At 39.5% G+C, this 23,232-nt stretch overlaps 1 protein-coding gene across 3 annotated transcripts in view; it reads right to left on the reverse strand.

The window, feature by feature from the left end:
• Positions 1-23,232, reverse strand: part of sturkopf (lipid droplet associated hydrolase sturkopf) — a 134,535-nt gene that overhangs the window by 13,865 nt on the left and 97,438 nt on the right. For all 3 annotated transcript variants that reach the window (XM_089236504.1, XM_089236503.1, XM_089236505.1), the window contains one exon: positions 14,208-14,362. In XM_089236504.1, coding sequence (XP_089092630.1) covers positions 14,208-14,362 — 155 coding nt within the window. The remainder of the gene's footprint in view (positions 1-14,207; positions 14,363-23,232) is intronic.

A 23,232-nucleotide genomic window follows, 5' to 3' on the forward strand; every position in this document is an offset into this window, starting at 1 on the left:
ATAGCAACCAAACTGGCAATAGCACAGCTCGTGAGTGGTTTCCCGCTCATATTGTAATGAATTCATAGTTTTTTATTGTATCTGGAATTGTTCCTTTATTTATCAATGGTTCGCTCAGTGGAATACACAGTTTTAGTTACCTTGGACCCATCCTAAAATTCATGCCACCAGATTGTGAACATTTATGGTGACGAAACTCTGAAGAAAAATGCAACCAGCGACAATGGTCTTCAGATAGAATCCTTGATAAAGAAATGAAGGTCGGTGAAAGGCAAGATCATCAAGCCGAAGCTCAACAGTGATGATCTCCTATGGCATCAGCTAGAAATCTATCAAGATCAAGCCAGCAAACTGTGGACAGAGCTCAATGCCTTGCACAATGAAATCGTCATCTTGTCAATGGATGAATGAAGCAGAATTCGACGATTTGGCAAGTCGGATTGGTGATTTTCACTTTAGCATGGGGATCGGCGAAACAATCAGATACTGTAAATTCACAAACCAGTTCTGTGTGCTTAATGAAAATTGAACTGCTTTCGTTCAGTGGTGAACTTAGCGATTGGTTGCCATTTTGTGATATATTTAAAACGACCATTGATCAAAATAGAAGTCTAAGTGATATTTGAAACTATGTGTCAAGGGAAACACTACTCACGTAATTCAAGCGATTCCGCTCCCACAGAGTAATTACGGCAAAGCATGGCCGCTTTTGTATGATCAGTTCAACAATGAAACTGAGATTATTCAAGCAAGTCTGAACAAGTTGTTTTCGCAACCAAACTTTGCACGAGTTAGCAACATGCCTACGTCGGCTTCTAGATACCACAAACCAAATGCCTGGAAGCTCTACAATCACTGCAGCAACCGGTGCAACATTAGAACAGTATCCTGATCTACTTTCTCTCCAAGAAGCTGGATCCAGAATCTTTGTGGCAATGGTTTCTTCCTTTGCAAGGGAATAATAAACCTTTCATTTTCAGTGAATAGCAGGAATTCATCAAATATAAAGAAAATCATGATTTGATCACTATGATTTATCATGTTGATAAATCATGGTGTTTCTAGCACATGTCTGGTTTGCAGAGGAAACCATCCCATCTTCAGATGCTTGAAATTCCTTGAACAGAGAATTTCAACTAGAAAAGGAACAATTGAAAAGCACTGACTTTGTTTCAACTGCTTAGGATCATCACATATGGTTTGGAGCTGCTGTGCAGGCAAAAAATGCAACGGTTCACACAACACACTTCTGCATGAAGACGATGTCGATACCACAATGACTGTCAAAATGACTTCAGTCTTTTCATCACAGTTGCTATGTACAAGAAAGACATCAACTTCCAGTTGTGTCATCTTGCTGACGGCCATCCTGAAAGGGTTTGATACAATGGGTCAAGCTCACACATTCAGGGCGCTTCTCAACTCCGGAAGCGAATCAAGTTTCATCACTTGGTCTCAGATGACATAGTTGCAATGTGAATCTCTCTGGATTATTGTCAACCAAGCTTTGCAAGGTAAGAGAACTGGTTCATTTCAACATATCTTCATGTGACAATGAATCGACTGAACTGATTAATGTTTTTGTGTTGCCCAAAATAACACCATGCAATTTGCCCCAAACAACCATTTCTTCAAATGGGTTGGCACAGTTCAAAAACTTGAAACTAGCAGATGAATATTGCTTCCATACTGGTCCTGTGGACGTCCTATTGGGTGCAGATGTTTTTGGAAAATTGTTGTTGCCTGGAGGAGTATCATCTCGTGATGGTTCACTTCATGCCCTCGAGACAGTGTTCAGCTGGGTCATCTCAGGAAAGGTACATACCACAGATTACCAAGACCTATTTCAACACTTCTCGTACAATGTACAAGCTTTGATCTCAATAAGTTCTGGGAATTGGTGGAAGTCCCACAAACTTCATTGTTGACAGCCGAAGAGTGAGCATGTGAAGAACACTTCGACACAACACACACACATCATTCATCAGGAAGATCAGAAGCAACAGTTGGCTGAGGATGGAAAAAGAGTTTTCCAGAGCTTCTGTCATTGTCAAGCAGGATTTTTACGTGGACGATTTGTTCACTGAAGCAGATTCCATCAAGGAAGCTATTCACTTTCAGCAGGAAATCAAACTTCTTCAAAACAATGGATTTGTCATAAAAAAGTGGGCATCTAATGAATAAGTTCTTGTATCTCTACCGAATGACTTTCGTGCAACAAGAAATCCAGACTGATATCAAAACTTTGGGATGTTTGTTTCCAATTCAAAATCACCACCAGAGACCATGCAACAGTTGACCAAGTGCTCAGTTTTATCACACATTTCCAAGGTGACCCACTTGTTGTAATCAATTCTAATACAAGAAATGTGGAAGGCTGAACTATCTTGGGATGAAAAATTGACGGAGAACATTCACAATTGATGAACAGCATTTTATCAAGACTTCAAGCAAGTGGAAAACATTCAAATTTTAAGATATGATCAACAAACTCATTAGTTAACAGAGCCAAATATCAACAGTACAACCATTGAAATTTGTTTTGAGAGCTAAATTTTTCACACTATTCCACAACACTCCCTAAAATTAACTTAACAAACTTAAAGTTTATCAAGTTATTATTTTACTTGTTGTCTTACGGATATCTGACTCCCTTCTCTGGGAAATGTGCGGAAGACGGGTTCACTGTAAGCTCGTCCGATGAGATGTTAGCTGGAGGATCCCGTCGATGAAAGCCCAAGGTGGTCCGTCTTGTGGGGCAGAGGCCCCCCAGGAGCATCGTTTTTGGATGGTTGCTCCTCGTGGATTGCTTCAGCAGCGATGACCGATGTTGGATGCAGATGGAGAAAGGTGGTGGCTTGGGAGCAGCGTCTTCAGAGGTGTGCCCCTGATAGATGGCTCCTAGCAGTGTTGACCAATGTTGGATGCGGATAGAGAGAGGTGGCCACCGGAGAGTCGTCATGAGAGGTGGTACGGCGGTGGTCCAGGAGCATCATCTTCAGATGTGTGGTGGCCGCTGGTGGATCGCTTCTAGCAGTGTTAACCGATGTTGGATGGAGAGAGGAGGCCTCGGGAGAGCCATCATGAGAGATGGTGGCCCAGGAGCATCATCTTCTATGATCTGGCAGGGTAGAGGTTGACGTTCCTTACTATGGAAAACATCGCATGTCCCCCCCTGTTCTGAGAGGAGACTCATCTTTTGCATCTATCTACCCTGAGTACCTTAGGAAAAGAGCCTAATTTTCGACAACTTTTTCCCGAACTTTCCAGTTCTGACCCAAAATCCAGTTTTGATTGGTCATGGAAGTGACAACAGCGTCAGGCTTTCACTCTTTTTTTTGGCAAAAAACCTGTGAAAACGAGGGGAGGGAGCGAGAACAAAATGGCCAAAATGTGTGTCTAAACATGATCTTGCAAAAATCTGGAATTTTTGTGTGCCCACACGTGGTATTTTGAGGAAGAGTCACACTCAAAGGGCCAAAGAGCCGCATGTGGCTCACAAACCCCGGTTTCCAGACCACTGGTCTAGACAAAATAATTTTAATTAATGTGAAGCTGGAAACCATTTTCCATTGAACACTAAACATACTGGTGAACGGTGTAAAAAGAAATGACATATCAAGAAAAAGAATAGTAGAAAATGAATAATAGAAAACTTGGAAGTAAAACAAGAGACTGAAAATCTGTTAAAGATGCTGGAAAATAAAATACATGGAGCAATCACAAATCAGTTAAAACAGATGTACTTAAATTTTTTGTGAAAATAAATCAAAGAAGTCGACTTTTTGTTTTTTTGAAAAAATAGCTGGAAACAGCGATTGAAGGGTTTTTGTTTTTTTGTTGTTGTTCTGTGGATAAGTGGTAAAATCCTGGGGGGGGGGGCGCCTTAAGCTAATTACATTTACTGCCTCCAAGAAATAAAATTGCGAGGAGGACAAAAAGTCAACTTCTATTGTGACGCAACTTCAAAGTTTCTTACGGGAAAATTTTGTTTGTGGTGCAAGATGGCGCAGAATTGAAGAATTTCTGCATTTTTGTAGCAGTGTGTAGCAAATGAAGGGAAAATTGTAGCAGTTTGTAGCAATTGTAGCAGATTTTCCACTCCTGTATGGTAACATATATTACACATCCCGTATTACACCTAAAAGTTTCAAAATACTAACAAAATTTTGGGTACTAGTAGAACATATTTTAACGTTTGCAAAAAGATAATGATTATGCAAATTAGACTGCAAACATGACTACTGCAGCTCGTCTAGCACCATCTATCATTTCTGGCAAGAACTTTGGTCCCCCACCTAAACAACCACCTTTGAAGGTAAATACCAACACCACAAGTCTTGAATACAATAATCTCTACTAAGAGCATATTAACCCCAGGTAACTAAATTTAAATCAGTGTTACTCAGCAACTAATTTAGTTAGTAGTCTATTAGACAAATGTTTAGTTATCTAGGGTTATTCTTGTCTTTGATTTATACGTACTTACAAAAGCGGACTTTCCATGCAATTTTCTAGCTCGGCAGAAAACTGTAAATTGACCAATATTTATTCAAAGACATTTCCCAGTCTCAGTGTAATGTATATATGTTACCGCCAAACCCTGAAGTGCAGCCACTTTGCAAGTCGGCCAAAGGCCAAATTGCAGAAATGATTCAGACTTTGGCCATGGAGATCTCTGACCAAAGCTTGATGTACTGATGTCAGACGACCCGGTAGAAGCCAAATCTGTTGTCAACAAGTGATACATATCTATATATAGCAGATGTATTGGATTAGCTCCATGTGATGAGAGAAAAATTATATAGTTTTTCTGCCAGATTTTGGAGAAAACAAATTACAGAATCGAGACTGCAGTATCATAGGTTGCCATAACTAATTTAGACATAATTACCATGAAAAAATATGCCGACTTAATGAAGGTCCAGAATCATGTCTTTTGTTATCAGACTTAGGCCAGGGATCACTGGCCAGCTAATGTCTGAAATTCAGACACTAGCCAAGTTTGAAATTGAAAAATTTACAGGCCTAGAAGTGAAAATTTGAAAAAAAAAGTAGGAAAAATAGGAACACCACAGACAAAAAATAGGAAGGAAAAATAGGAACACCACAGACAAAAAATAGGAAGGAAAAAATGGAATTCCCAAATTATTGTGGCATTTAAAAATGTTGTCTCATTGAGATTCACAGGCCTAGAAGTGAAAATTTGGAAGAAAAAGTAGGAAAAATAGGAACATCATTGACAAAAAATATGAAAAAAATAGGAGGGGGGAAAAAATGGAATTCCCGAATTATTATGGCATTTAAAAATGTTGTAGCCATTGAGATTCACACTTTATATACTTCAATTATAGTATTATCTATAAATATTTTAAGAAACTCAAGTTCTAATGAATTTAAAAATCTTTCATTTCCACAGAATTTGGTATCGAAAACAATGTAAATAGCAAAACTAAAAAGAAATTAATCAAATTGCTACTGTTACTTGAAAAGTCCAACTATTGATCATGATCCATTTTTCCCCTGTGCTTTTCAAAGAAAGAAAAAAAACCAGTCTAGGTGCCATAGAAATGTAACCCATGCATGCTTTACCAATTGCCCACGGGCAGAATGTGGCCCCAGTCATCTGTTGTGGCTCACAACTTCAAATCTTATTTTGTAAAAATGAACCAAGCAACATTTCTACATCGTTCAAAAAACCCTGCAGCACAGTTTCAGGTCATTCAAGTGGCTCGCACCACATTTACAGATCATCACGGCACAGTTCTAGATTACTCAAGTTACCTCAGCTGCTGTTCCACTTAAGTGACCCGTGGCACATTCCTAGATCACTTAAGTGACTCACTGCAAAGTTCCAGACCAGTCAAGTACCCGCGGCACATGTCATTCAAGTGACCCGCAGCACATTCCCTGATTAATAAATATGTCACAGCATATTTACAGATCGCCGCGGCACAGTTCCAGAGCACTCACATATGTTCATGAATGTCTTTCTTTTTTTAAAGACAACGGCATTCAATGGCTTGCGGCACATTTATGCTGCCAACAGCATATATCCAGATCACCTAAGTGACCCCAAGCACATTTCCAGATCACTTGAGTGACCCGAGGCAAACCCTCAGTTAACTCACGTGGCTCGTAGTTCAGTTGAAGATTACTGTAAGTGGCTGGAGGCACATTTACAGATCATTTGATTGGCCCGCGGCACGCTTCGAGATCGCTTGAATGGCTCGCCGCACACAGATGATTTTTGTGCCGTTCTTGACACATTTCCACTCAAGTGGTCTGCTGCACACTTTCAGATCATCCAAGTGATTTGTGGCACATTTACAGATGATTCAAGCGGCCCGCGATAGACTTTCAGACCACCTGAATGACTCGCGGCACATTACAACTTAACTCAAACTTATGAAGAGTGTGGGGGCCACTTCATTGATTTGAAAATGGCCACTGAATTAAGTGATCTCGAAAAGCACCGCAGATTTATTTGTGTGATCTGGAAATGTGCTGCGGGCCACTTAATTGAAGTAAGAATGCACCGGGAGCCACTTAGTGATCTGGAAATATGCCGCGGGTCATTTAAATGACGTAAGAGTGTGCCGCGAGCCACTTAATTCATTTGTAAGTGTACCGAGGCCACTTGAGGCACGCCATATTTAGGCCATGGGTTTAGCACATGCTTAAAATAAGGGGCCGTTCAAGTATTACGTCAGCAAATTTTTAGCGATTTTTGACCCTTGTTGGAAATCAGCAAAACTCTTACCCTCCCCTTTCAGCAAAATTTCGTCAGCACTCTGCCCCCCCCCACCTCCTAACGCATAGTGGTTAGATCAGAGACGTACGTGGGAAGGGATCTTGGTTGGGGGCTCGTGGTCGTTCTACCCCTCCTCCCCAATCTATATATATAGACGATCAAAAATATATTTTTTAATAAAAAAAATTTTTCTCAGAATTAAAATTCCGAAAGGAAATATCTTATTATAATGTGAAAATTTCTGTTAATTTCAATACTATTTGAAGGCTAAGAATTCAAAATTTCTTTTTAAGAAATTCATTGCGACCCTACCTCTAAGCCCATAGATTGACCCGCGGTAAACACTTGGTCGGTGCGGACCAAATGTGGACTGTCCCTCTCAAACCTAATTTTGTAAAAATGAACCAAGCGGCACATTCACAGATAAGTGACCCGCGACACAGTTCCAGACCATTTAAACGATCCGTGGCACATTTAGAGATCCCTTGAGTGACATGTGGCACAGTTTTAGAGCACTGGCGCGGCCACCAGTGCAGTTCTTTATCACTCTAAGTTACCCGCGGAAAATTCTAAGATTACTTAAGTGATCCATGGAATAATTACGGATCACATGAGTGATGCGTGGCACAGTTCCGGAGCACTTAAGCGGCCCGGACCAGCACCTCCTAGAGATAGGCCTCAGCACTGTTTGCTATAAACGCGGCACAGGTCCAGAGCACCTAGATCCGCTAAGTATTTAGAGATCATTAAAGTGGCTCTGTAGGGAACTCAATAGGGAGAATGTTAGTTCAGGTGCCCACAAACTAGCGAAAAGTTTTTTTCGTTTTTGGCGCAACGAGTAAGATGCCGTTAGGAATACCGTATTTCACATTTTTATAAAGGGTGGGTGATGAAGTAATCATCCTAACACCCCTCTCCCGTCATCAAAAATCAGCAAATCAGAAACCCCTCCCCCCCACCACCATCGATGCTGACGTAATACTTGAATGACACCGAGCATAGACACCCGAAAGTTATTTCCTGACGGTTAAAAAAAAACTGGATTTAGAAAGCGGCTAATCGGCTCGCCCCCCCCCCCCCCGTAAAACCAGACGTGGCTCTGGATCTGTCCCGTAAAGCCGGGTTTTTCTAGGAGCAGGTTTTCTATGTCACACGCAACGCGAATCACCTAGCGCGGCACGCCGTCCACTCACCAATATGAAAAGCAGTACTGCAGAGCGTAATATGGCTCACGACAGCGCTTTACGTCGGGCGTGATAGGTGGACTGCTTCTGCGGGAGTTAAATGCGTCGTGTGCCGCGCGTTCCACGGATCTTCTCTTCATTTTTGCCGTGTTCTCTTTCCTTTGAAACCGGAGCATGCGGCAGATAGAATAGCTGACTCCAGGGCCATATACTATAATATACTGATCTGATGCGCCACGCTTGGGAAACACAAATGCGTAGCGTGATTATGTAGTGCATTACAGCTGAAGCGAAATTATACTCCCTATACTCCTGAATTTTTTTGCCTTCTTATTTACGGCAACCGATCTCCCAAACAGGTTCGCTTTCTCCACTGGACTTCAGTTTTAGCACTTTGACTATACGGCGCGGGGGCGAAAAGATACGATTGTCATCGTCCTAAAAAAAAAATTATTTTTTCTTTTTCAGTAGCGAGTTGTGAAGAAAATAAAACAAGTCAAAAGGGATGGAAAGCAGTGACATTTTGCGGTTTCTCGGAATTTTCGTAGTGAGATATTGGCTGTAAACAAAAGGAAGGGAGGGATAAAATAGGAATAGTAGGAGAGAATTGGAATAAAATAGGACAACTGCGACGAAAGTAGGAAAATAGGAGGGCATTTCTAAAAAATAGGAAAAATAGGAGCACTGCGAGGTCTGGATTCACACCTTATATATTTTAACTATAGTATTATCTATTGATATTTCAAGAAACTCAATCACACACACACTCTCCCCCCCCCCCAACAAATTTAAATATCTTTCATTTCCACAGAATGTGGGATCAAAAACAATGCAAATGGCAGAACTAAAAATAAATTAATCAAATTTCTACTGTTACTTGAAAAGTCCACTTGATCTTTTGATCCATCCCCCCCCCCCTGTTTTTCAAAGAAAGAAAATCTGTCTAGGTGCCATAGAAATGTAGAGCATGCATGCTTAACCCATTGCCCACGGGCTGAATGTGGCCTCAGAGTCATCTGTTGTGGCCCACATTTTCAAACCTAATTTTGTAAAAATGAACTAAGCGATACACTTCCAGATCGTTCAAGAGGCCCTGCGGCAGTTTCAGGTCATTCAAGTGGCTCGCATCACATTTACAGATCACCACGGCACAGTTCCAGATTACTCAAGTTACCCGAGCTGCTGTTCCACTTCACGTAAGTGAGCTGTGGCACATTCCTAGATCACTTGAGTGATCTGCACACTGTTTACCAACACTTAAGTGACTCACGACAGAGTTCCAGACCACTCCAAGTGACCCGAGGTACATTTACATATCATTCAAGTGACCCATGGCATATTTACATGTCATTCAAGTGACCCCACGGGACATTTCCTGATCATTAAATATTTTGCAGCATATTTAGATATCACCGTGGCACAGTTCCAAAACACTCAATTGACCAATGAAACTTTTAAAGATCACTCAATAACCTGCGCCACAGTTCCACATTCTTTCAGTGTGCTGCGGCACATTCCCAGCTCATTTAGGTGACCCGCGGAAAATTTACTGATCACCGCGGCACAGTTCCAGAGTACTCAATTGACCCAGACATATTTACAGGTCAGCTTAAGTGATCCGCGACACATTTCAAAATCAATGAAATGGCCCACACTCTACTGAATGTTGAACACCTTCCTTGATGTAACAATTCCTGGAGTTACATTACATCCGAAGGATACAATGATTAGAATGGCCCGCATATGTAATGAACATATCGTCAATAGCATACGCACGAACCTAGTATGCCTTAAAACAAACATGCTAACCCATGACCCTCGGAGTCATCTCACGTGGCCCAGGACGAATAACAAAACCACACGAGTGGCCCACCAACGATCATCAAATAATTTAAGTGGGACACATTTCTAGATTACTTCAGTGGCTTGTGGCACATTTGCAGATCATTCAAGCTGCCAACAGCATATATCCAGATCAGCTAAGTGACCCCAAGCATATTTCCAAATCACTTGAGCTGCCTGCAGCAAATCCCCAGTTCACTGAAGTGGCATGTAGTTCAGTTGCAGATTACTGTAAGTGACTGGAGGCACATTTGGCACATGAGTGGCTCACAGCACACAGATCACCTAATGGTCAGCAATACATTAACACTAAGTGGTTCAATGCATTTCTTATAGATTATTTTAGTGGCGCTGTTGACACTTTTAAAGGCCACTCAAGTGGCCCACTGAGCACTTTCAGATCATCCAAGTGACTTGCGGCACATTTCCAGATGACTCAAACGGCTCGCGGTACATTTCAACTTGACTCAACCTTTTGAAGTGTGCGGGGCTACTTCATTAATTTGAAAGCGTGTCGCGGGCCACTTAATTAAATGATCTAGAACAGCGTCACAGGTTATAAGCGTGATCTGTGAATGTGCCGCGTCACTCAAATAATCTGGGAATGTGCCTAGGGTCACTCAAATGATCTGGGAATGTGCCGAGGGTCACTCAAATAATCTGGGAATGCGCCGCGAGCCACTTGAGCGATACCTGTAAGCCACATAGGTAACCACTTGGCCTGTGCGGATCAAATGTGGCCCTGGGGGTTCTGTTGCGGCCTGTCCCTCTCAAACCTAATTTTGTAAAAATGAACCAAGCGGCACATTCAAGGATCGCTGAAGTGACCCGTGGCACAATTCCAGACCATTTAAGCGATCCGTGGCACAATTCCAGACCATTTAAGCGATCCGTGGCTCATTTAGCGATCCCTTGAATAACATGCGACAGTTTTAGAGCATTGGTGCGGCCACCAGTGCGGTTCTACAACACTCAAGTTATCCGCGGCACATTCCCAGATTACTCGAGTGATCCGCGGCATAATCACGGATCACTTGTATGACGCGCGGCACAGGTTCCGAGCACTTAAGCGGCTCGCGACACATTTTCAGATCACTTAGATCCGCTAAGTATTTATAAATCACTAAAGTGGCTCTTGTAGGGAGAATGCTAGTTCAGGTGCCCACAAACTAGTGAAAAGTTTTACTCGTTTTTTTGGCGCATCGAGTAAGATGCCATAACCCCCCCCCCCCCATCAAAAGTCAGCAAATCGGAACCCCCACCAATGCTGACGTAATACTTGAATGACCCCGAACATAAAGACACCCGAAAGTTATTTTCTGAAGGTTAAAAAAAACTGGGTTCAGCGTTCAGCTAGAGGCTAATCGGCTCGTCTCAAGTCCCCACCCTCTCCTGCAAAACCAGACAAGATCTATCCCGTTAAGGGCCGTATTCACTGACATGGTTTAAACTGTAGTCACAACTTTTGGATAAGAGATCAATATAGATTGGTTAAAAACCTGAATTTAACCAATCCGTGTCGATCTCTCATCAAAAAATTGTGACTAATGTTTAAACCATGTCGGTGAATACCGCCTAAGTCGGGCTTTCCTAGGAGCAGGTTTTCTGTGCCGCGCTCAACGGGAATCACCCAGCGCGACACGCCGTCCAGTGAGTATAATAAGAAAAGCAGTACGACTGTTTTCTTACAGAGCGCAATACGACTGTTTTCTTACAGAGCGCAATACGACTGTTTTCTTACAGAGCGCAATACGACTGTTTTCTTACAGAGCGCAATACGACTGTTTTCTTACAGAGCGCAATACGACTGTTTTCTTACAGAGCGCAATACGGCTCACGACAGCACTTTACGTAGAGCGTGATTGGCGGACTGCTTCTGGAGGAATTAAATGCGTCGTGTGCCGCGCGTTACACCGATCTTATCTTCATTTTTTGTGTTCTCTTTCCCTTCCCTTCAAACCGGAGCATGCAGATAACAGAGTAGCTGACGCCAGGGCCATACAGTATATAGCCGTTCTGAGCTGATGCGCCACGCTTGCAAAACAAAAGGGGAACATGATTATGCAACACATTTCTGCCGAAGAGAAATGATCCAGTTCGGTTCACGCGGCGCAAAAAGCCTACTCCTAGGAAAACCCGGCTTTTGGGATGAACGATTGTTACGGGATCCCGGGAGAGAAACCTATACTTAAAAACCTAAAATTTTTTTTTCTCTCATGGAATATCTCTTATGAGCCTGTCCCCCCCCCCCCGCTTTTTTGGCCTTCTTATTAACGGCAACCTATCTCGGAAACGGATTCGCTTTCCCCACTGGACAGTCGCAGGGGCGAAAAGATACGCTTGTCGTCGTCCCCCTACTTCAGTGGAGCTGCAAATTTTTTTCTTTTTTCTCTTCTTTTTCAGTAGCGAGTGATGTGAATAAAACACGTCAAAAAGGGAGGGAAAGCAGTGCCATTTTGCGGTTGCGCGGAATTTTCGTAGTGACATATTGGCTGTAAACAAAAGGGAGGAGGGATAAAACAGGAATAGTAGGAGAGAATTGGGGTAAAAAAGGACGATTGCGGCGAAAGTAGGAAAATAGGAGCGCTGCGAGGTCTGAATTTATGAAGTGACTGGCCCAGTCGCGAATCAGCCAATTTCAGGCTTTTGACAGTAACATATATACATCATCTATTGTTGCATCTTAATAAACCTTCTATAATTAAATATTTATCTTGGCACACAAAAAACATCACTAAAATTGGTTTGGAATCCACACATGGAAAAAAAATTTAACTAGTGCTATGGCGTCAATAACCATCGCTATCAGATGAAGCGGGAGAGGTCCAATTTCCAGCCCAATATAAAATAATAATAAGAGAAAAGGGAGAAGGGGACTTAAGCCATTTAAATTGTAAAAAACATGCTCTTTCGTCTTCATCAACACTCCTTAATTTTATGGCCACTTACTTAAAGGGCCCCTTCAAAGTTTGCGTAATAGCCGCTTCGTATTCTTCTTTTCTCTCTCTCTCCCCCCTATATACTGAAGCCAGGGCCGTCTTAAGAGCATCATGGGCCCCCGGGCCAAGTAATTTTTCTGAGGCCCAACCAGGCAAATTCTTAAAAATTTGAACCAGATCCCATTTTTGTGAGGCCCCTTTTCTCTTGAGGCCCCCGGGCCCATGCCTTAAGACGGCACTGACTGAAGCCTATTGACCATTGTATTGCCACCTGCAGGCAATTGACTTTATTTCTGACTTTCTTGCTTCCTCTCTAATTTTCTTTTCCTTCTTTTTTTGTACAACTTCCCCCCCCCCACAGAAAACATCTTCCTCCCATATGCTTCGTAAGATCGTAGGGGGTGAACCTTGACCAATGATGTCAATTTTAATACTATTTGTACCTACGTAATCCTCATCACCCAATGGAAGGATCTTTCTTTGAAGCCGGACTACCAATTAGAAATAGGGGGTTCGTACCCCTCAAAACTTTACTTTTTGGAATCTTTGAAAATTTAAAGCAGATTGATTAGTGCAAGCTAGAAATCAAGTTGAAAAAAAAATGTAGTTTTTTTTGTTTATACACATTTTCAATGATTAGCATCAGGAGTGGCGATCATCCGTGATGAAAGGGATGGAGGAAAAGGTAGGAAAGAAAATCTTACCACAATTTTAGTAAATTATAGACCTTTAGTTAAGATCCAAATTAGGAGGAATTAACCGGGGGCAGAGATGGTGAAATTAGGTATAAAAGGTGATTAAAAGAGAGATATTCCAACATCAAGTTAAAATTATTATAATTGAACATACAGTATTTTGTTTATGTATTATGCAGAATTTGATATCGTGGAAATGGATTTTTCTAATTGACTTTTATTTTGTGTAAATATAACTCGTTCTTTTCATATGATCATTTGATTAAATATTAAATGCTAATGAAATTTAATAACTGATTCTTTCTTTTCATGAGTCATCGTTTTATTCTAAATGTATATTGGACCACTAAGAGCCTGGGTTAATCTAAATAATTACATATATATATATTCTTCCAGTGGTTCGATATAACACTAGACATCTCTTTTCCTTTCTATTACCATGCATTAATGTAATTGTATCTTCCTTTTATAGTTAATTTCCTGCAGAGAAATACAGTCCTTTTAAAGAATTGATAGGATTTATAACATTTAAGGGGTTAAAAGGAAAAAAAGCATGATTGAACATTTTGCAACCAGTTATACATGGAAAAAATAAGTTGTCCTGTTTTTATATATCCTGTTCGACTAAATAGGATGTTTTATCATCATGGCTTCTTTTGGATACAGTTATCGTTTATTGGTATCATGAACCCCGAGTTCTGATGTGATCACATCAAGCGTCGTGCATTGTATTTTGAAACTATCATCAACCATGCTGGAGCATATTGAATGAAAGAAAAAAAAGTGTACTCACTCTTAAATGAGGAAGTCTCTTCAATAGCTCCAGAATAACATAGCAACCAATAGAATGACCAATAAGTATCAATTTTCTATTGCGTGGAACATAGGTGTTGATAAATGCCATCTTATGACAAATCTGACCTTCCAGTGAATATAAGCTCTCATTACCTACAAAAAGCAATAAAAAATATACAGTGAAACCTGTCTTTAACGGAACCAAAAGATTTTTTCCATTGTGAACATAAGTTTTCGCTTAATAAAGGTTCTGATATAATGTGTAAAATGATCTCGTATGTAATTGAAGTGCAGTACAATAAAAATAAATCACTTGAAAATAAACTAATTTAAACATACATAAAATAATGTACATTATTTACTCTATAATTCAGGTCATTTTATAAGAAATTTAAACTGGTGAGGCACTAGAAAAAAAAGGGCACTCGAAGTGAAGTAAACTCCAGGGTGTTCCATACAAATGACATAGCATGCAAAAATTTCAAATTTTAATAAAAGTGTTAACTAATACAAATACAAATACAACGCCACAACAGGCAAATTGCCCAACGAGGTGGCTGACTTAAGAACATCATGGATCCCCGACCCTTTTTTTTTGGAGGCCCTACCTACTACTGCTACACCACACATGCACCCCCCCCCCCCCCGCGGAACCCCCAACGAATCGGTACATGCGGGAATGTGCTTGTACGTGTAGTGCAACCTGACGTAAAGTTTGTTTCTGTGTAATGCTTGTTATGTGTAGTACTGTCATCTGCCCCCAGTTTTTCTAACTATGAGTGAAGTGTTATGGTTGAATGATTTACCGTTGTAGGACTGTTGCTCTCTGTGGCGAGACTTTTTAACGGGGAGATCGGCTCGCATTTGCGCCTTGAAGTTGGGAACCACAGAAAACCAACTTCAGCCGACCACCACTGTGGGGTTCGAACCCGGATCCTCGCATCACGAGTCCGGCACTATAACCACTCGACCACCACAGCTTAATAATGAAATTATTAAGCTCATTAATTAATTATAACTCTCTCTTTGTGTTAATGCATAACAGATGCAAAACAGGGAGGGAGGAGATGTACAAACTTGAAAAAAAATATAACAAGAAATCTATCACAGAAGTTTACAGAGCGAGCTGCAATCAAATATTATGCACAATGGGGATAATGACACATTGTGTTGGCATTGATTCAAAACAATATAAAAATCATATGCAAGATAGGAAATTGTTGCATATACAAAAGGATGTAAGATGAAATTATGCAGAACAAGAGTGTATAACATTTGCAAAAATAGGTACATGAAGGTACGCACAAAATGCACTAAATAGACAAAAACAAGAGTGTGGGCATGATCAGAGAATGTTGCATGGTGCTAGCATTGATTGAAAACAATATAAAAAACATATGCTTGGTAGAAAATTATTGCAAGTACAAAAGGAAGCAAGATGATATGGAAGCAGATGCAGAAAAATTATGTTTTTCAAAAAAGAGGTTCACCTCTTCATCGAAAACAACTAGAAACTGGACTTGAACAATCAGAATTTTAATCATTATTTGGATGACCATACGTCTCGTATTTCCTGGAACTTTTCTGTATTTTCACTTGATTTAATAATAGACTACTAGTACACAGGAAATTTTCTGAAAAAGACAAACAACTAGCAACTAGATGGGTATTTTTTCCATCTAAATGGCCAAGAAAAAGGCCTGATCTAGTTGGAAAATAACTAAGTTGTCAACACTGTTCTAGTTTGAGCAGGCACGTTTAACAGTTTTGGTATAATTCTTAGTCCTGATAAATGCATATTTGGGAAATCTGAGATAGAGTTCTTAGGATTTTTGGTTAACAGCAACAACATTTCTCCTTTGCCAGAAAAAGTTTACGTTCTTCGCAATTATCCGCAACCAAAAACGGTTGATGAACTTCGAAGATTTCTCGCAATTCTCAACTTTTACCACCGTTTCTTAAAAAACGCAGCATCTGACCAGGCTCCCTTACACGATTTGTGCAAAGGAAAGAAGAAAAAAGATAAATCTCTCATCGCTTGGTCGGGGGAAACTATTGCTGCTTTCGAAACGTGTAAACATGCTATTACCAACGCCACGCTTTTGGCTCATCCTAAACACAATGCTCATCTTTCGTTGACAGTCGACGCATCAGATTTCGCTCTCGGAGCTGTTTTACAACAAACTTCCAATGGTGTCGTTGAACCACTCTCATTTTTTTCTTGAAAGTTAACGACAACTGAAAAGAACTATAGTACTTATGATCGCGAGTTGCTTGCGGTTTATAGTTCTATTAAACATTTCAGACACATGTTAGAAGGCAGACCATTCACGATCTACAGTGATCATAGGCCTCTGACTTTTCACAAAGTTAATGATAACAGCTCTCCCAGACAACATCGTCATTTAGAATATATATCTCAATTTTCTACGGACATTCGTTACATTCAGGGTTACTGAATGTAACGAATTTCAACAGGTTACATTACTGTTTAAAAGTTGAAAAAATCTGAACAAAAAGTAATTTTATACAAGTCCACATTTGCAAATAATAAATTCTCAACATTAAATTCCCGGTTAAAATCATCTCAAATCTCTCATTACGTAACACAGTTCCTGTTATAAAGGTGTTGACATAGGATACCCCCAGGTCTTGATTGGTATATTTTTATGGTTTGTTATTACTGTATGGCCCTGCTTGAGAATTACCATTGACTAGCTTCATCACAAAGTGATACTATTACCAACACAACTCCCAAAGACAGATGCCATATCATTCTCCCCACCTCTCTAATTTTTACAAACATTTGAGATCAGGGCCGTCTTATGAGCATCATCGGCCCCCCGGGCCAAGTGATTTTTCTGAGGCCCTACCAGGCAAATTTTTGAAAATTTCAACCAGATCTCATTTTTGTGGTGCCCGGGTGGGGCCATGCCTTAAGACGGCACTGTTTGAGATTCAATAGTGATGGAATCAGTCTTCAAGTATTATATACTCATATAGTAGGGTTCAGTATACATATAAACACTCATAAAACCACAATACAGTGGAACACTCGTTAATACGACTCATTTATATGACTTTTTACTCATTCCTTATACACGTTTGGCTTTGGTCTCAGTTTATTCTTTACATATTAATGCTAAAATATTTAATTTATCAGACTCACAATATCAATTACACTGCGTTTTCATTTCAACTGGAACCCCAAAACTCGGTAAAAATTTCATTTCTGTCAATTACAGATGTGAGAACATTCTTGGAGAACGATGTAAAAATTGGAGAATAATCTAGAATATTCATTTGTCTTTTAAATAATTTAATTTTTTTTACTAATTTTGTTTATATTGTGAAATATAAATCAGTTTTCATTGCATGAAACATTTACAACAAAACAATTTTTGGTATAATCACCCCCAATGACAATTTTTAGTTCGAGAACATTCTTCAGGTCATGATGAGAGGTTTTAAAAGTTTGGTTATAAAGATTTTAGAAATCTTTAGATTAAAACCTTAAAAAATTATTTTAAAATCAGATAAATTTTCAGAAATAAGTTCACAACAAAAGAAATTAAATCAAAGTTGATTGATGAAGGAAGCTATTCTTATATAATCACCTTCATTCAAAGATAAAGAACTGTTGTTTTCTTCAATGCACATACACTTAAATTCTGTATCACTCACATTTCTTTAAAAGTTGTGCAATTCGGCCCTGTTGGTTTAATTTTCTTGCTTTCAAACTTTAATGTTGTAGTTTACAAACTTCAATATACCCATCTTCTTGATGGGAAGAGAGACAAGGACAGAGAATATTCTCTCAAAGGACTATTATAAATTACTAGAGAATACATATAGAAACCTCCTCTCCACTTGTCAATACAAGATTCATCGAAAGACTGGTTATTTGTGGAGATGAAGATTACAAAGAAGAAAATTTTTCGATAAATCTTGTACTAGAGAATATTCTTAAAAATAATTATTCTCAAGTTATTTATCGAGATTATTTATTATAATACATGTTATTATATATATTCTTGATAATACTCTCTGGAAAGATTTCAGTAATTGAAGAATATTCTCATCAACGAGAATATTCTCTGGAAGGACTATTATTAATAACACTTAAGAATAATTCTTATTTTCTGTAAGAATATTCCCCAGTAATTTATGAAAGTAGTCCTTCCAGAGAATATTCTCAAGTATATTATATGTAACTATATTATAAATAACAGGAGAATATTCTCATCAAGAACTTATACAAATATTCTCAAGTTATTTATAATAGTAGTCCAGAGCTTGTATTCCAGAATCTTTCTCCGAAAGATTATTCTCTAGAATTTTACATCTCTACTGTCAATAGGATTTCAATTTTTTTGTAGGTAGCAAAAGACGTCACTGGAATGAATATTTTTACGAATATTATCGCCAAAAAAGCCATAATTTTTAGTATGATTGTAAATGGATACATAAATATTCAGCAAGCTGATGATCACTTTAAAAATGGCTCTAAAATGGTTTTGTTTATTGTAAGTTTTTGAGAACTATTGAAACCCGGTGAGCCATAAACAAAATAATTTACATTTGTTGAAAGGCAACTACACTAGATAATATAGTATGTACAGACCATGCTACTTCTTCGCATACTACATGTTCCTTCCAAGTTTTTTCCATTGTGTTTATGCTTCATTTCCTAGTGTTATTCCTGAAGGATTTGCAACTGGTCTGCTGGTGAGAAACAAGTACAATATATGAGTTTGTTCCTTCATTTCCAGTAGAATTTCCTTTGTTTGTGGTATCTTGCTTGCTAGCTAGCTGCGTGGAATAAGCTTTTCTTAATTTCTGAAAAAAGGAAGTCCCCCATCCACCTTCTCTCTTGAATGCAAAATGAAAATTTCAACAAAAAAATCTGGATCTATGAAAGAGTGAAATTTGTGGAGAAATTAAATAAGGCAAGTTACTTTTGGAGACGATTGCAAAAAAAAAAGAAAACAACCTGCAAATATAAACAGTATTGGTCGCAGAAAATCTTACAAATTCGTTTTTAATTTTCTTTTTTTGTCATTTGTAAAATAATGTTGTAAAGTAAAGGGGGAAAAGTCATCATTGGATTAAATTTATCAAAAAATCATAATCTCATGACCTTTCTTCGTTTTCTTCATATTCAGATAACTTTTAAGCATAATCCGAAAGTTAAAAATTATGGGAGAATCACGGCTAAATAAAAACTGTCGAAAGTCACATAAATGGAGTTCTCTCTCCACTGTATTTCTTTTTTTCTTCATTCCCCTCTCTTCGGATCTGGAGAGCACCCAATGTCCGAATTTGAATGGTTTTGTGCTACTACATCAGTGCTTCCCAATGTGGGCATTAACGCCCCCTGGGGGGAATGAAATGTTCCAGGGGGGTGGTAGAAGCTACAGGTATAGCATAGAATTCTATGGGTAAGATTGCGTTAGGGGTGCTGGGAGAAAAAATTCCTGAAGAAGGGGCGATGGGACAAAAAGTTTGGGAAACTATGTACTACATTAATGTTTATCTATCTTTATTGCTCTAAAATAGAATGTTGTAACCCTGGCATCTGATAACAACCCAGTAACTTTAGATCTTTTCTACTCCCAGGATTATGTAAATCGTTTTCACTTTAATGAGCATTAAAAAAAAATCAATCAATGGTCAAATCCTTCGCCTCAGCAATCCTCCATCTGTTCCTTGTCTGACTTTTTATGAGAGCAAAAGACCTATTCCAGAGAAGTCTGCCCCTGGAAAACTTATCTTTTCAGTTGAACTTTCCTTTTCCTTCTTAAAAAATAAAAAAAGATCTGTCATATATGTATATATAAAAACCAGACTCTCACAAATGGCGAGTGAAAATAAAATAATATAAATTACTCACATAAAATCCTTTTATGTGAGTTTTTTCTGTGACTCCCTTCATACTGGTAGGGTTTGAAGTTGAAACTGCTTCAAGAAAAGGGCTTTACCCCACCAGTGGTCATTTTTATCTTCACTGGTGGGGAGAAATCCCCACCAGTTAACATGTAAAAAAAAGGCTTGCTATAATTACTATATATTTAGGTTTTCAAAGCATCACTCCACACTGTTCTTCATCTGAAATGACCACATTTACATTCTTTTTGAATTTCTCTGAAATGTTCAATGAGGGTGTTAATATCAGTCCTGTCAGGTTCAGTTTGTACATTGTTGTCTATATTTATGTAATCCTCAGCACCAGGGCCATAGCTAGGAATTTTGTGGGGGGGGGGGGCTACATGATTTTGCTGCCGGATCACTGTAGAATTCAATGATTTTCCCACATAAAATTTGCCACTTCCAAATTTCGCAGCCAGAGAAATTGCCCCCTCCTTCACCTTCCTCTCATTCCAGCCCTGCTCAGCACTTACAATCAATCGCGAGGATCTGGGTTTGAACCCCCACCAGCGCCACAGTGGTGGGCGGCTGAAGTTGGTTTTCTGTGGTTTCCAAGGCGCGAATGTGAGCCGATCTCCCTGTTAAAAAGTCTCGCCACAGAGAGCAACAGGCTTACAACGTAACAAATATTCAATCATTACACTTCACTCACAATTTGAAGTATAGATGGCAGCACTGAAATATCAAGCACAACACTAGCTACACACTCAGACTGTTAGGTGCACTCACTTAGTTCCAGACTCTGCCACGAAGCTGGGCTGGAAGAGATCTCGGCAACGGGATAAGTCAGGTGGCAGAGCCCCTGGCGTTCATTCATTCAGCGCTTGCAATCACGGAAAGCAGCTTGTTCTGATAAAGTGGTTGGGCAATGTCACTGAAGTGGGGAACAAACTGTCTGTACCAACTGCACAAACCAAGAAATCTTTGTAACTGTTTAATATTACGAGGCCTTGCAAATCGCAGCACAACCTCAGTCTGACAAGGTCTTACATGCCAACCATCTCTTGACAGGTTCAACCCTAAAAATTCCAAACTTTTCTTATTCAGGGTACATTTCTCAGGTTTCAATGTCAAACCTGCTTTAGTTAAACATGAAAATATGTCTTCCAGATTTTTAATATGTTCATGAAATGTTGGACTATAGAAGACTATATCATCGAGATAGAACTCGGCACATTTCCCTACTAGGTGTCCGAGTACGATTGTCATCATACGTTGAAATGCTGCCGGGGCGTTATTCAAGCCGAAGGGCATGACTTTGAACCTATACAACGAATGAAGTCTTGTCACGATCTTCGAGCTTGACCGGCACCTGCCAATAACCAGAGGCAAGATCAAACGTAGAGACATAAGCGGCATCGCCTATCCTTTGTTCAATAGAAGGTAACGGATATTGACCCGGAGCGGCAATTTTGTTTACTTTCTTGTAATCGACCACGAATCTCCAGTCCCCCATTTTCTTCTTGATCAGAAAACATGGAAAACTCCAGTCGGTTGAAGCCGGTTCTATGATGTCGTCCTCTAACATCCTGCTTGACCTGATCCTCCACCAACTGTTTCTTCCACCGAGGGAGTGGTAAGGGCGGTCAAAACACAGGACTACCTTGTGTACAAATTTTACGTTCAATGATCTGAGTTTTACCAGGCCTACCACGAAACAAGTCCTCAAATTTTGACAACCTTTTTTTTAATTCACTTTTTTGTTCAAAAGAAAATTCCGAATTTTCAAATAATGCCCTAATTTTTTCCCTATCAATTTTGCCATGGTAGCATTGGAGACCGCCTTTCAATTCATTTCGTTTGAAATCTACTATAATTTCTGCCGAAGTTAAAATATCTTTCCCGATTAGAAACATAAACGGAGTTCCAGTAAGCACTATCAACTCCGCGTCTACCACACTATTAAGTATCTCGACCCAAGCCATAATGAGTCCCACGGGTCGGCAGAACTCACCGGAGGACAGTTGAAAGGCCCTTCCAGAATAACACATTATATCATTCTCATTTCGAGAAACTTTACACGCCAAGTCCAGGCTGATCACAGAACTATCTGCACCAGTGTCAATGTTCGCTTGCACATAAGCATTATTCACCTTGATCACAGGTCTTAAAAATTTTTGACGAGAGGGTTTAGAGCCAGAGGACACACACCTTCCCTTCATGTATCCCCAGACTCGTTTCCCTGTGACTGTGCATTCATGGGACAGTTTCAGCGGACATGACCGACTTGGCGACAGTTAAAGCAGACTAAAGTATGCGAAACTCTAATGCGAGGAGGTGTTACAAAATTTTGTTGATTACTATTGCGGGGGATCTCACTGCGTTGTGGGGTGATTTGCAAATTTGCAAGGCGATATACTGATCTAAAAGCACAAACGAATTTTGTAAGGACTCAGGTCTCCTTACTTCCAAATAATTTCTAACATGACTAGGTAATTGTTTAACTATAAGTTCTATTTTATCCACAACAGAAATGGATGGATCATAATTCTGAAATAAATCCAACTTGTACAACACAAAGTCCAAATAAGAGCCTGTGGAGATGCTAGTGCTGGTGGATGTGTCTGGTTGTTATTTCGGAAACATACAGTCATGACTCCTTTCTTTTTTTGAGTTATTTAATAGAAGAGAGAGAGATTTTTACGACATGTTCGGTCGACAGTTGGAGCCAGACTGAACTCCAATACAAGAACACACTAGATAATGCCTAGCTAGTGAGTGGCATAAAAAACATAATAAAAATATAAAAATTGCACAAGACAAGCAGCGCCACAGTACTCCCCCGCGAGTCTGAAGGACGGCATATGGCACAATGTAAAAAAAAAAAAGATAATATAGTTACGACGATATGGTAATATAGTTGCAACGATATGATAATATGGTTACAACGATATGACAATATAGTTACGGCAACTAATATAGCATTGACATGTGCAAAAAAAAATTTGTTAGAAAATTGCAAAAAATATGCAATACGAACATTTTTTCAAAAGTAATGAAATATTCATATGCACAATTAATAGTCGAACAGAAAATAAATTACAAATGATAAAAAATTAGTAAATGTACGTATATGCAAAAACGATTACTAGAAT

The sequence above is a fragment of the Pholcus phalangioides genome, unplaced genomic scaffold (assembly GCF_987345545.1).
Source record: "Pholcus phalangioides strain wild (caught in Gottingen) unplaced genomic scaffold, Ppha-v1.0 ptg000009l_1, whole genome shotgun sequence".
Taxonomy (NCBI): Eukaryota; Metazoa; Arthropoda; class Arachnida; order Araneae; family Pholcidae; genus Pholcus; species Pholcus phalangioides.